Below are 13,192 nucleotides of genomic sequence, written 5' to 3'. Positions count from 1 at the left end.
GACACATTTCCCTTCTACCTATATCCTCTCCCTCACAATGATCTAATCTACTTGCACAACTTTAATTTCAAGGCAACAAACATTTATTAAGCATACGCTATATGCCAGGCACTGTTCTAAACTCTGAGAAAGTGGTTCTCGGCTCAGGTTTCATATCAGATTCACCTGGAGAGTATTAGCATGTAGACTGTTGAGCTCTGTGCCCAGAAACTGTAATTTAAGCAGCCTGGGACAGGGCTTAGGAATGCATAGTTTTTTAAAGCTCCACAGATGACTCTGTTGCACAGCCAAATCTAAATACTGTTTTCCATTTTATATATGTCTTTAGTGTGACAGGCAAGATGCTTAATGATCTCACCTCTTTCTTACCCGCCCCTTCTTCCACGACACTCAACACCCTGTCTCCCTTACATTACGGTAATACTCAATGATTTATAATCGCCTGAACATGCTAGATGTCTCCATCTGGTACTTCGCACATGTTGTCAACCCTACCATCACTAATGTTCCTGCTATATATATACTTATCTCTGTTGCTTGCCCGTTTTCTGTTCATTCTTTCAAAACCCAGTTCAAACAAATCTGAGACATTATTAACCCTTACAGATCTCAACAAGCCCACCATAACAATGATGAAAACTCTCGTATTGGAAATATTGTTAAGAACCTGGCACAATGGGGGTGCCTGGGTGGCTCAGTCATTAAGCGTCTGTTTTCGGCTCAGGTTATGATCCCAGAGTCCTGGGATCGAGCCCCACATTGGGCTCCCTGCTCAGCGGGAAGCCTGCTTCTCCCTCTCCCTCCGCCCCTACCCCTGCTCGTGCTCTCTCTCTCTCTCAAATAAAATCTTAAGAAAAAAAAAAAGAACCTGGCACAATGTTTGGTTAGACACTAATATATCCTATTGGTAAAAGGGACCCACTGAAGTAATGCCATGAGATGATCAGTTTACCTTTTAGAAAGATTCCAATGACCATGTAGAGCTTATTATACTGACAGGTGAAAGAGATTGGAGAAGAGCTAAAATACTATTGCCATAATCCAAACAAGTAATAAAAGCAAATACAATGGCAGTAGCAATGGAAAGAAGGGAATGGATTCAAGAATTATTGGGGTGGGGCACCTGGGTGGCTCAGTTGGTTAAGCATCTACCTTCGGTTCAGGTCATGAACCCAGGGTCCTGGGATCGAGCCCCACAATGAGCTCCCTGCTCAGCGGGGAGTCTGCTTCTCCCTCTCCCTCTGCCCCTCCACCCCACTTGTTCTTTCTCTCTCTCTAATAAATAAAATCTTAAAAAAATTATTGGGGTACAGCATCAATAAGCATACCTAATTAGGTATGAAGGGTGGAGGAGAGAGGAATCTTGCATAACACCCATATTTCTGGCTCGGGAGACCAGAGAAATGGCAGTGCTGTTAATTAAGATAGATCAAAAGAGAGGATGTAGCCTAACAGAAGAGGGCTACAGCCAGGAAGTTTTGCAGAAAATCAACAATTAAGTGTCATGGGAAAAAAGCCAAGTCTATTCAAGAACCTGAGAGGGAAGGGTCAGAAAGGTGAATTGGGAGAGAATGTTAATAAAACATAAGGAGTAGTTTCAAGAATGAGTGAAAAGTCAACACTGTCAAATTCTGCCCACGAGGAGGTCACCGGTGAGTTTTCTAAGTGTAGTTTCAGAGAAGTGGTAGAAGCAGAAGCCGACAGCAATAGAGTAAGAAGCTGATGGAACTATCAGGTGACAGTAACAGACTGTCAGAGCACTGGTGTATTACTGTTCTCTGCCAAAAATCACACAAAAATGACGATAAAATAATAAAAGAGGCATAAAGACATAAGAACAAAGAAAATTAAAGAGGAGTCCCTAACAAATACAGACGTCAAAAAATTGCAGAAAACAGAAAGTGGATGGTCAAGAAGTAACCGCCTTGAGACCAAAGGGCCTACGGTAGGGAAAGCCACTTAGAAACAAGCATGATTCCAGGTTAGCACTCTGGAAAAACTCAGGAATTAGAATTGTCCAGTAGATCTCTCTTAGTGAGGGTGGAGAGAGAGCTGAAAACCAAACAAAGTCTGTAGTTTGCTTTAAAGTATTGCACCAATGTTAACTACTTAATTTTAATAAATACAGGGTTGCTAGATAAAATACGGAATGCCCATTTAAATTTTGCATTTCAGGCAAACACAAATAATTTTTTACAAAAGTATGTCTAATGCAGTATTTGTAGTATTTAGTATTTTTATACAATTATTCACTGTTTATCTGAAATTCAAAATTAACTAAGCATCGTATATTTTTACTTGGTACATCTGACAACTCTAGATAAATGTACTATGATTATGGAAAATACTAATAGTAGCAGAAGGTGAGTGAAGGATACACAGGAACTCTGCTGTCTTTGTAACTCTTCTGTAAATCTAAAATTATTTCAAAATGAAAAGCTAAAACAAATGAAGCTTACAAAAGACTTTTTTTTTAATTTAATTTTATTATGTTATGTTATGTTAATCACCATACATAACATCATTAGTTTTTGATGTAGTGTTCCATGATTCATTGTTTGTGCATAACACCCAGTGCTCCATGCAGAAAGTGCCCTCTTTAATACCCATCACCAGGCTAACCCATCCCCCCACCCTCCTCCCCTCCAGAACCCCCAGTTTGTTTCTCAGAGTCCATAGTCTCTCATGGTTCGTCTCCCCCTCCGATTTCCCCCTCTCAAAAGACTTTTAATGACATGAGAAAATGCTGTTTTATGAAAAAAAGCAAATAACAGAGCTGTGTATTCATTATGATATCATCCATGTATGTGGTTTTGGTTTTTTTTTTAAGATTTTATTTATTTATTTGACAGAGAGACACAGCAAGAGAGGGAACACAAGCAGGGGGAGTGGGAGAGGGAGAAGCAGGCTTCCCACAGAGCAAGGAGCCCGAAGCAGGGCTTGATCCCAGGACCCTGGGATCATGACCTGAGCCGAAGGCAGACGCTTAACTGACTGAGCCACCCAGGCGCCCCATGTATGTGTTTTTTAATGAAATTTATCTTTATGGGGTAAAAATTACCAAAAAGAAACATTAAATATTAATAGCAATTATCACCGGACAATCATATTCTGGATTGTTTCTATTCCTTCATGCTTTTTGAATTTCTAACTTTTCTATAATAAGTATATACCTCATAATTTTAAAGTTTTAAGTAGTAAATGCAAACTTCACTTATATGTATGCATTACACTAGAAGAATAAAAATAGGGGCACCTGGGTGGCTCAGTCATTAAGTGTCTGCCTTCAGCTCAGGTCATGATCCCAGCGTCCTGGGATCAAGCCCTGCATCGGGCTCCCTGCTCCGCGGGAAGCCTGCTTCTCCCTCTCCTACTCCCCCTGCTTGTGTTCCTGCTCTCGCTCTCTCTCTCTGTCATATAAATTAAAAAAATAATAGAAGAATAAAAATAATAAACATCGTCAAGTGGCCGTCCTGAGCCCTACTTACCATATTCATAATTTCATTTCTACAATTAGCTAAGTTTATAGAACAAACTCTGGAGATTATAATACATACACAGACAGCTCCTGTTTTCTGAATGGAAAGAGTGGGTGGGAAATAGAGCAAACTATTGCCTTCAGAAAAAGAGTACCAAGTTGCCGATCTCATAATGACCTTCTCTGTCTACTCACTTCTGAGGCACCATGGCAACTGGGAACCTCAGAATATCAAGGAAGGAGCATTGAGAGTAAAGGGTTTGGAAAGCTGCTGGGGGAAGGGAGAAAGCTCAGGGAAGCTGAATGAGAAATGTGAAGAAAGCCAAAACATAAAAACACTCTCACAGGCCCATCTACAAGCAAAACCATAATATAAACTCAACTGGAGCCAGTTTTTCCTTATTTCACATGTTAAAGCTTGGAGACAGATGAGCCACAGATAGGAAGGAAAAATGAAATTTCTTGCCCTCTCAATAACGGTTTTTCTCAACATCTCAATTATAACACTGACAGTATATGTGTCCTGTCATTAAAGCCTTTCAAATCTAAATTTCCAAGTTTTAAGCTAATATGCAAAAGACTTAAAAAGGTTTATCCAGTCAAAAAATTTTACCTCACAAGAGCACTCCTTCATAATAAATAATATCATATTACATAGTACGGCACATTTTACTTTCCCAAAAGCTTTGCAGATATTATTTAACTTCACCTCCATTATTAGATTTAAACAAAATCACTTCAAACTCATGAGTTTAAACTGAGAGACTAAAAAGGAAAGAGAATTTCTTTCCAGGTCAAATAAAAACAAACACAGCTGAAACTAAAAAGCTCTGTCCTTCATAGCTTTTGATCAAATCACACTGTATTTTATAATGTCCACTTTCATTTTGATTATAAAATTCATTAAAATATCATCATTAGTGCAACACTGAATTGTTTTGCTACAAGTGCTATAACTGTAAAAAATGTAGAATGGTAAATTATCCTTTTTTTTTTTAAGATTTTATTTATTTATTTGAGAGAGAGAATGAGATAGAGAGAACATGAGGGGGGGAGGGTCAGAGGGAGAAGCAGACTCCCCGCCGAGCAGGGAGCCCGATGCGGGACTCGATCCCGGGACTCCAGGATCATGACCTGAGCCGAAGGCAGTCGCCCAACCAACTGAGCCACCCAGGCACCCAGTAAATTATCCTTTATTTTTCCTTCCATTTCTCTCTATACCACCAAACTTACCAGTAGCCATATACTTTCATGATTTGCTAAATTCCTTTTAAACAAATGGCTAGGCACTGTCACCAAAAAAGGAGGGGGGTGGTAATACAATATTGGGAAATTTAAGAGACAGAATACACAATGTGTGGTCTTAGATTGGATATGAGTTTGGATGAACCAGCATTTTGGAGTCAATGGCAGAAACTGGAATATGGTGGGTATAGTAAATGAGATGAAAATTTACTGAAACAGAAAATTGGGAATTCTTGACAACAACAAAAAAAAGCACAGATTATAAAACAGTGTATACAGGATGATCTCATTCCAGTAGAAAGAAATGCATACATATATATGCATAGAAAAGGATTCAGATGGGGCGCCTGGGTGGCTCAGTCGTTAAGCATCCGCCTCCGGCTCAGGTCATGATCCCAGAGTCCTGAGATTGAGCCCCGCATCGGGCTCCCTGCTCGGCGGGAAGCCTGCTTCTCCCTCTCCCACTCCCCCTGCTTGTGTTCCTGCTCTCGCTGTGTCTGTCTCTGTCAAATAAATAAAATCTTAAAAAAAAAAAAAAAGAACTGAACACGGCACTCGATCTCACAACCCTGATACAATGACCTCAACTGAAACCAGGAGTCAGAGGCTTAACTGCCTGAGCCACCCATGCGCCCCTGACTTCTCTATCTTTTTAATAAGGTTAACATTTAATCAGAGGAATACTGCTCAAAGAGAACATAAGCATATCTATTACACCCAGGGTTCGTTTAGCATTGTGGCTGACAGTATGGGCTCTGACTGGATCCAATAGACAGTTAGCTGTGTGACCCTGGGCACATTATTTAATCTGTGTTTCAGTTCCCCATCCATAAATTGTGGGCAATGACAGTACATTACTTACCTCATGAGGTTGTTGTAAAAATTAAGTATGGAACTCCACGTAAAGCACAGCAGACTGTCTAGCATATAGTAAAGCCCTTGATGAACTTACCTATTATTACTATTATTGTAATTAGTCACTGAGAAAACAAGATTGCTAATTCTCACAGATAATGTGAAAAGTAAGATAGGATGTAACAGCAATAGATCAGCTTTATCTCTCACTATCCTTGTCCCCTAAATTTCTAAATTTCCTTCTTGACCCAATGGGAGCAAAAGCTGAAAGCCACTCACAGATCCTCTCAGAATCTCACCTCGTTGCTATTTCCTCTGGATGAAGGTCCATACAGCTCTATGATATGTTTTTAAATGCCAGTATAATTAAATGTAGAGTATTCTATTAGTTTCAAGTGTACAATATAGTGACTCAATAACTCTATTCATTATTCAGTGCTCATCACAGTAAGTGTACTCTTAATTCCCTTCAGCTATTTCACCCATCCCCCACCCACCTCCCTCTTTGTGTTTTTTAAAAGTCTATGACCAGGGGGTGCCTGGGTGGCTCAGACAGTTAAGCATCCAACTCTTGATCTCAGCTCAGGGTCATGAGTTCAAGCCCTGCAATGGGCTCCACGCTAGGCATGAAGCCTACTTTAAAAAAAAGAAAAACGGAGGGCGCCTGGGTAGCTCAGTTGGTTAAGCGACTGCCTTCGGCTCAGGTCATGATCCTGGAGTCCCTGGATCGAGTCCCACATCGGGCTCCCTGCTCGGCAGGGAGTCTGCTTCTCCCTCTGACCCTCCCCCCTCTCATGTGCTCGCTCTCTCTCATTCTCTCTCTCTCAAATAAATAAATAAAATCTTAAAAAAAGAAAAAAAGAAAAAAGAAAAAAGGGAAAAAAAAGGTCTATGACCAGGAGTGTGGTATCTAGGAGATGATCCCCAACTCAGTATATTATCTGCTTGTATTCCATGACTGGTATCATTGGACAAACTTTATAGATTATTTCTAATTACAAAATAGCTTCAAAACTCTCTACTTGGATTCTTCTTAAGAATCAAAAATGATTCATAGGCGAGGCACCTGGGTGGCTCAGTCGTTAAGCGTCTGCCTTCGGCTCAGGTCATGATCCCAGGGTCCTGGGATCGAGCCCTGCATCGGGGCTCCCGGCTCAGCGGGAAGCCTGCTTCTCCCTCTCCTGCTCCCCCTGCTTGTGTTCCCTCTCTAGCTCTCTCTCTGTGTCAAATAAATAAATAAAATCTTTAAAAATAATAATAATAATAATAATTCATAGGCAATCACATATCTGGATTCTAAATTTTCTAAGATATTGATAAAGTACTTTTCTTTCTAGACCAGAAAGGAGATAGTAATGTAGTTCACTTTCAAGAAGCCTTTCCTTAGCAAACTTAATCTCTCTCTCCTACCAAAGCAGCAACCACTGTCTTAAACCCAGCTATAGAGCATCATATGATGGATTTATGTATACAAAAATAACAGCAATTACAGATTGTTCTCAAATGAAATCACCAACAACATGCTTGCTAAGCATAAAATGTTGGCCATTTGATACTTTGGGATTTATTTTAAGTTTAAAGGAAAACTGAGATGGAGTTTCAAATACTATAACATGAATTATAGGATAAAAAAGGTTTAAAGAAATCATACTACTCTAAGAGAGACCCAACTGTGGGGCTCACCTGTTTCCAACTGGACTTCAACCAGGAATTCAGCATACTAGTTGACAAAACTGATTACAATCTTTTGTTGATAGCATGATTGTGGGGTGATCTGGATTTACACTGCATTGTAAATATTCAGAACAATCTTACTTCAAGTGGCATCCCACAAGGAACAGATGTCATTATCCATGCAACTAGATAGCTCTATTATATGCTACCAAATCACACCTAAGTTCTTAAAATTAAGATGCCTACGTTCAGTCTTCAATGGTCTTTCTTCTCAAATATTCAATTAAATATTAATAATGAGGTTCAGAAATATATCAGCCTAGCTGATATATCAATCCCTAGCTGATCTTACCTAAAAATAAAAAGCCACAGGGCGCCTGGGTGGCTCAGTCGTTAAGCGTCTGCCTTCGGCTCAGGTCATGGTCCCAGGGTCCTGGGATCGAGCCCCGCATCAGGCTCCCTGCTCAGTGGGAGGTCTGCTTCTCCCTCCCCCACTCCCCCTGCTTGTGTTCCCTCTCTGTGTCTCTCTCTGTCAAACAAATAAATAAATAACATCTTTAAAAAAAATTAAAAAATAAAAATAAGCCAAAGCACAGGTGTCTACAATGAGGCTTATATAGTCCCACCAAGCTATAACTACTTTTTTTTTTGCTATAACTATTTTCTTAGGGTATTATTTTCAAATGTTTGGGTTGTAAAGCTTTGTTTGGGTTGTAAAGCTTAGATTGATTGATTTTATTATCTCTATACCCAACATGGGGCTTGAACTCATGACCCCAAGCTCAAAGTTGCATGCTCTACTGACTAAGCCAGGCAGGTACCCCAGGTCATAAAGCTTAGAAAGTGATTTTCCTTCAGTGATGCTCAAAATATGTGATGCAAGTCATCTCCATCTCTGTAACAGTCTATTTTCTATTCCTGCCTATCCAACATGCCCATTAGACTTCTCATTTAGCATAAAAAACCAAGCCCTAAACTTGAGAGGCCCATTCTCATCCTATACTATGGCAGTCACATTACTTGGTTTTAGATGACCTCTAATAAACACCTCTTAGCAGTGCACCTGCCCCTTTAATCTTAGGAGTGCACCTTGCCTGTAAAAGATTAGATTATTCATTCAGGAAGGTAATCCTAAACCAATCTCTAACTCTGGGTTCAAAGAGTGAAAAAGAGTATCTGAACCAGTATCTTCATTTTCATAGATGAGGAAAATGAGTCCAAAGAGGTAATTTCTCTGAATTCTCTGTGGTCACATACCTAACTGGTGGCAGATGCAAGAACAGAGATCTCTCTAAAATCAAGTGAATCTGACTCAATTTAAATTAACCCCAAGGATACCATATCCACAAATGACTTAGAAATGGATCAGTGGAGGGTGCCTGGGTGGCTCAGACGGTTAAGCATCTGCCTTCGGCTCAGGTCATGATCCTGGGGTCCTAGGATAGAGCCCCACATTGGGCTCCCTGCTCAGCAGGGAGCCTGCTTCTCCTTCTCCCTCTGCCTGCCTCTCTCCCTGCTTGTGCTCTCTAATAAAAAAATTTAAAAAGTCTTTAAAAAAAAAAAGAAATGGATCAGTGGAAAACATGTGTTCTATTTTGGAACATTCAGTAGCTGGGAAGCAGGTATGAACTCCTCCCCAGGCTGCTGATCACACTTCAATTCATTGCTCTTCCATGAGCTATGGGCATGAGTTTTCCAACTGTAGGGCTTGCAAAAAAATTCTCAGGCACTCATACCACTGACCACACAGTCTTTGCAAGAAGAAACATCAACTTTGGGAACAACTTGGCAACTACAAGCTGCCTTGCAATTCACTGGCTGAGTTTCCTATAATGGTGTTCATGCCACCATTGCCAAACACAATTTCCTAATCCAACGAATGGATAGTCTGTTTTACATGGTCTCAAATTGGACAAATTTCTCAAGGTGCTATGTGGCTTTAAGGATTTAGATTTAACCCGGTCTTTCTCAACAGTGGCATTATGACATTTTGAGGACAATTCTTGGCTATGTGAGATTATCTAGTACATTGAAGAAGGTTTAGAATCATTGGTCCTCTGTCTTTTTTTTTAATTTTATTTATTTAACAGAGATAGAGAGCACAAGTAGGCAGAGTGGTAGGCAAAGGGAGAGGGAGAAGCAGGCTCCCGTGGAGCAGGGAGCCCAATGTGGGGCTTGATCCCAGGACCCTGGGATCATGACCTGAGCCGAAGGCAGACGCTTAACCGACTGAGCCACCCAGGTGCCCCGGTCCTCTGTCCTTTAAATGCAAGGGTACAGTAGTAGTCCCCCCTTATCTGTGGTCTCACGTTCCAAGGTTTCAGTTACCCACAGTCAACCGCCGTCCAGAAGCAGGTGATCCTTCTCCTGACACATGATGAGGTCAATAGTAGCCTAAAGCTACGTCACAATGCCTACATCATTCGCCTTGCTTCATTTCATCACGTAAGCATTTTGTCCTCCCACATCATCACAAGAAGGATGAGATTGATATAGGATTTTTGAGAGAGAGAAACCACATTCACATAACTTTTATTACAGCATATTGTTGTAACTGTTCTATTTTATTATTAGTTATTACTGTTACTCTTTTACCATGCCTAATTTATAAATTAAACTTTAACATAGGTACGTATGTATAGGAAAAACACAGTATATAGAGGGTTGAGTACTATCTGCGGTTTCAGGCATCCACTGGGGGTCTTGGAATGTATCCCCTGTAGTCCCACCAGTCACAACCCTCACACATTTACAAATGACCTCAAAGGGTAAGATATCACCAGCAGTATTAGCCTTCAGGTCAACCATTAAATGAACTATAAAGTTATAAAAAATATTTACATAAAGACTTGACCCCTAAAAAAAAGACTTGACCCCTCTTATCTGCCACTAAATACTGCCCTCTATTCATCTTTTTAGCCCAGAGATTAGATGAAATCTTTGTTCATCAACTCCTGAACACCAACTTTGTCTAAACTAGCTAAATAATTAAGACACTTTTACTGTCAGGGAAGTAGAGTAGAAAAGTTACTGAAATGGAATCAGGGCACCTGACTTTGAATTCCAGTTTTCTGGTTATTCACCCTTAGACAAGTTATTTCCCCTCTTTAGGCCTCAGTTCTCTCATCTACTTAAATAAAAAGCATTAGGCTACATTATCTCTCAGGTTTATTGCAGTTCTAGGAATCTGTGACATAAAACATAATTAACTGGCTTAACTCTTTTCTTTTGACCTCCACATGGCTAAATGGGGGTGTCCATCGACACTTACTACCTCATCTTTCAGAAGTAAGGACCCCAAAGTCCCAGAAGAGTCACATTCAGCCAGAGCCGGTATGGGATTTTACTACACAGTCTATATCTTGAGTATATAAAAAGGAGCTTAATTATTTTATGATCCATTAATAATAGAAGCACCAAGATAATAACAGCAATAGTCACTCTAAATGTTGTTTATCTCTGCTAGACTATCATCTCAACCCTGGCTGTACATTAGAATCACCTGGATAGTTTAAAAAAAAAAAATGCCCCAGCTCCAAACCAAGCCAATATCAAATGAATCAGAATCTCATTTCTGGAGATAGATGGGGCTCATTTCTTAAGGTTCCACCAAGTGATTCTGATGTACAGTGAAAACCAAGAGCCACTAATCCAGGCTCTTTAATCCAAGAAATGCAAAGCAAATGACCAAAGATCAGTATATCACATACTGGTTGTATAATCAAACATCAATAAATAAGAATAATCCAGTGTTACTATTCACTGACATTCTCGGTTACATATAAAGAATTCCATTTCTAGAGAAAAAGGGAGGTCTATAACAACCTTTTGTTCCTGCCACAGGTTGTTATTGAGGACGAACCCTGCCAGAAATAGTATATACCTTCCTGACATGAGAAAGCAGTTCAAAGAACGATTACTATAAATTTGCCCAACCCTGCAAAAGTCCTATCAACCATTAAGACAGTTACAACATTAGTCAAAGTAGTACAGAAACCAAAATTCCTCAACCTAACTCTCACTGACTAGATGTCACTAAAAGACCGAGTATGTACAAAGAACAGGAAAAAGTTGAGAGGAACATTTAGGAAAAGACACTTTGAAAATTGCACTTCATGCAAAGTACATTTATTCATCAAAGCTTTAAGTCCAGGGGCGCCTGGGTGGCTCAGTCGTTAAGCGTCTGCCTTCAGCTCAGGTCATGATCTCAGAGCCCTGGAATCGAGCCCCGCGTTGGGCTCCCTGCTCAGCGGGAAGCCTGCTTCTCCCTCTCCCACTCCCCCTGCTTGTGTTCCTGCTCTCGCTATCTCGCTCTCTGTCAAATAGATAAATAAAAAAATCTTTAAAAAAAAAAAAAAAGCTTCAAGTCCAGTGATGCAGTTAAAGGTGGTACAACCTGGGCTAAAATTATTCTTGCTCTTTCCAGAACAAAATCAGTGAAACCCATAGGTCATGTTAAATAAGTAAAACATTAAATTTCTGTCTTACCTTATGTGTAAGGCCAAGCCATCCTGTAGGCTGGAGATCCCCAAATCAGAGAGTGTATCTGAGCCAACAGAAGCTGGTGATAGAGAGCCCTCCTTCTCCTCCAGCAGATCCAGCTTCACCAGGTTGCTAATTTCATCCTCTGAGTTATCTTCAGACACAGAACCAATTATGAATCGGGAGTGCTGGTTCAGCTCCAGAGGTTTGGCCAAGGGGGATGGTTCATCCATTATTCCTTCAAAATGAGCTCTCAGAGCTATGAAGAAAATGAGTGAGAAAAGCAGGTTATAGATAACAACCTGTATCAGAGGACAACCATAGATTATACCTAATATAGTACAGCTGGCACTTGGAAGTAACATATAGTTTGAGAACTAGTTTCTTTGGCTATCTATTTCAGGGCCTCTGTTTTCTACAAGGGAGGAAAATCCAGATCATGATAACCATGCCTAAAAAATTAAAATCAGCTCCCTCTTCCTCAAAGAAATCTCTCTCAAAAAACTATAAGCCATTCCCAATCTCTTTATCAATTTGGTAATGTCCAAGAAATAATTATGATCAATGGAGAAACCTTTGCAGTAGGTGAAAGCTGCTCATGCTATTGTGACTTCAGTTGTCAATACTAGGGAGAAATGCAGGAAAAGATTTGCGGAGAGTGGTGGTCGTTTCAAACTAGGTATTTAGAGTAAACTATACAACTATCACCTTGTTCCAACTGTACACTGTGAGAGGTTGTGAATTTTACATATGTGTATTTTTGTATAAATACATACACATAAAATACATTGACATTGATTAATAGACAGAGAGAGAAAATCTTTACTTGTCCTCATGAGTTTTTTCTTCAATTACATCTGTTAAAAATTCATCCAAAAATGTCTGCTCTTGGCTCTAATGTGCTGACATCGATAGGGAGAAAATGAATGTACTATCAAATTCAAAATCTATAATTAAAATAAGGGAGGGGTGATCCCAATTAAGTATTAGTTTTCTAGGTATAGGTTCTTATTAGCCAGAATTAAATATTTCCAACTACTAGCAAACTAATTAACAAAGACCAGAACAGTTCAAAGCCCACAAGAACAATAAAAACCAAAGCTAAAAGAAACAATATTTATTCTGTCACTCAAAAAATTCCATAAAAAAACCCTTCAGAACTACACATCAACTTAGCACAGAACCTCTTGCGGCCTAACAATTTTAATTTAGAAAGCAATATTCCCAATATTGATTTCAAGGTATATCAATAGATAATAAATTTATATTAATAAATTATGCTGTAGACTACTTTGAAGTATAACAGTAGGTAGAAAGCAGTGTTCTTTGACATCAGATAACAAAACATCAAGATTTAAAAATGTTTGGGGTGCCTGGGTGGCTCAGTCATTAAGCATCTGCCTTTGGCTCAGGTCATGATCCCAGGGTCCTGGGATCAAGCCCCACGTCGGGCTCCCT

General features: G+C 39.8%; 1 protein-coding gene across 12 annotated transcripts in view; it reads right to left on the bottom strand.

Annotated features, from left to right (window-relative positions):
- The window catches only part of ACACA (acetyl-CoA carboxylase alpha), a 276,124-nt gene that overhangs the window by 209,427 nt on the left and 53,505 nt on the right, over positions 1-13,192 (bottom strand). For all 12 annotated transcript variants that reach the window (XM_078063979.1, XM_078063957.1, XM_078063981.1 and 9 more), the window contains one exon: positions 11,741-11,993. In XM_078063979.1, coding sequence (XP_077920105.1) covers positions 11,741-11,967 — 227 coding nt within the window. In that variant the 5' untranslated portion in view covers positions 11,968-11,993. The remainder of the gene's footprint in view (positions 1-11,740; positions 11,994-13,192) is intronic.

The sequence above is a fragment of the Halichoerus grypus genome, chromosome 2 (genome assembly GCF_964656455.1).
Source record: "Halichoerus grypus chromosome 2, mHalGry1.hap1.1, whole genome shotgun sequence".
NCBI lineage: Eukaryota > Metazoa > Chordata > Mammalia > Carnivora > Phocidae > Halichoerus > Halichoerus grypus.
Note: the sequence above shows the minus strand (reverse complement) of the source record. Positions and strands in the feature narration are given on the sequence as shown.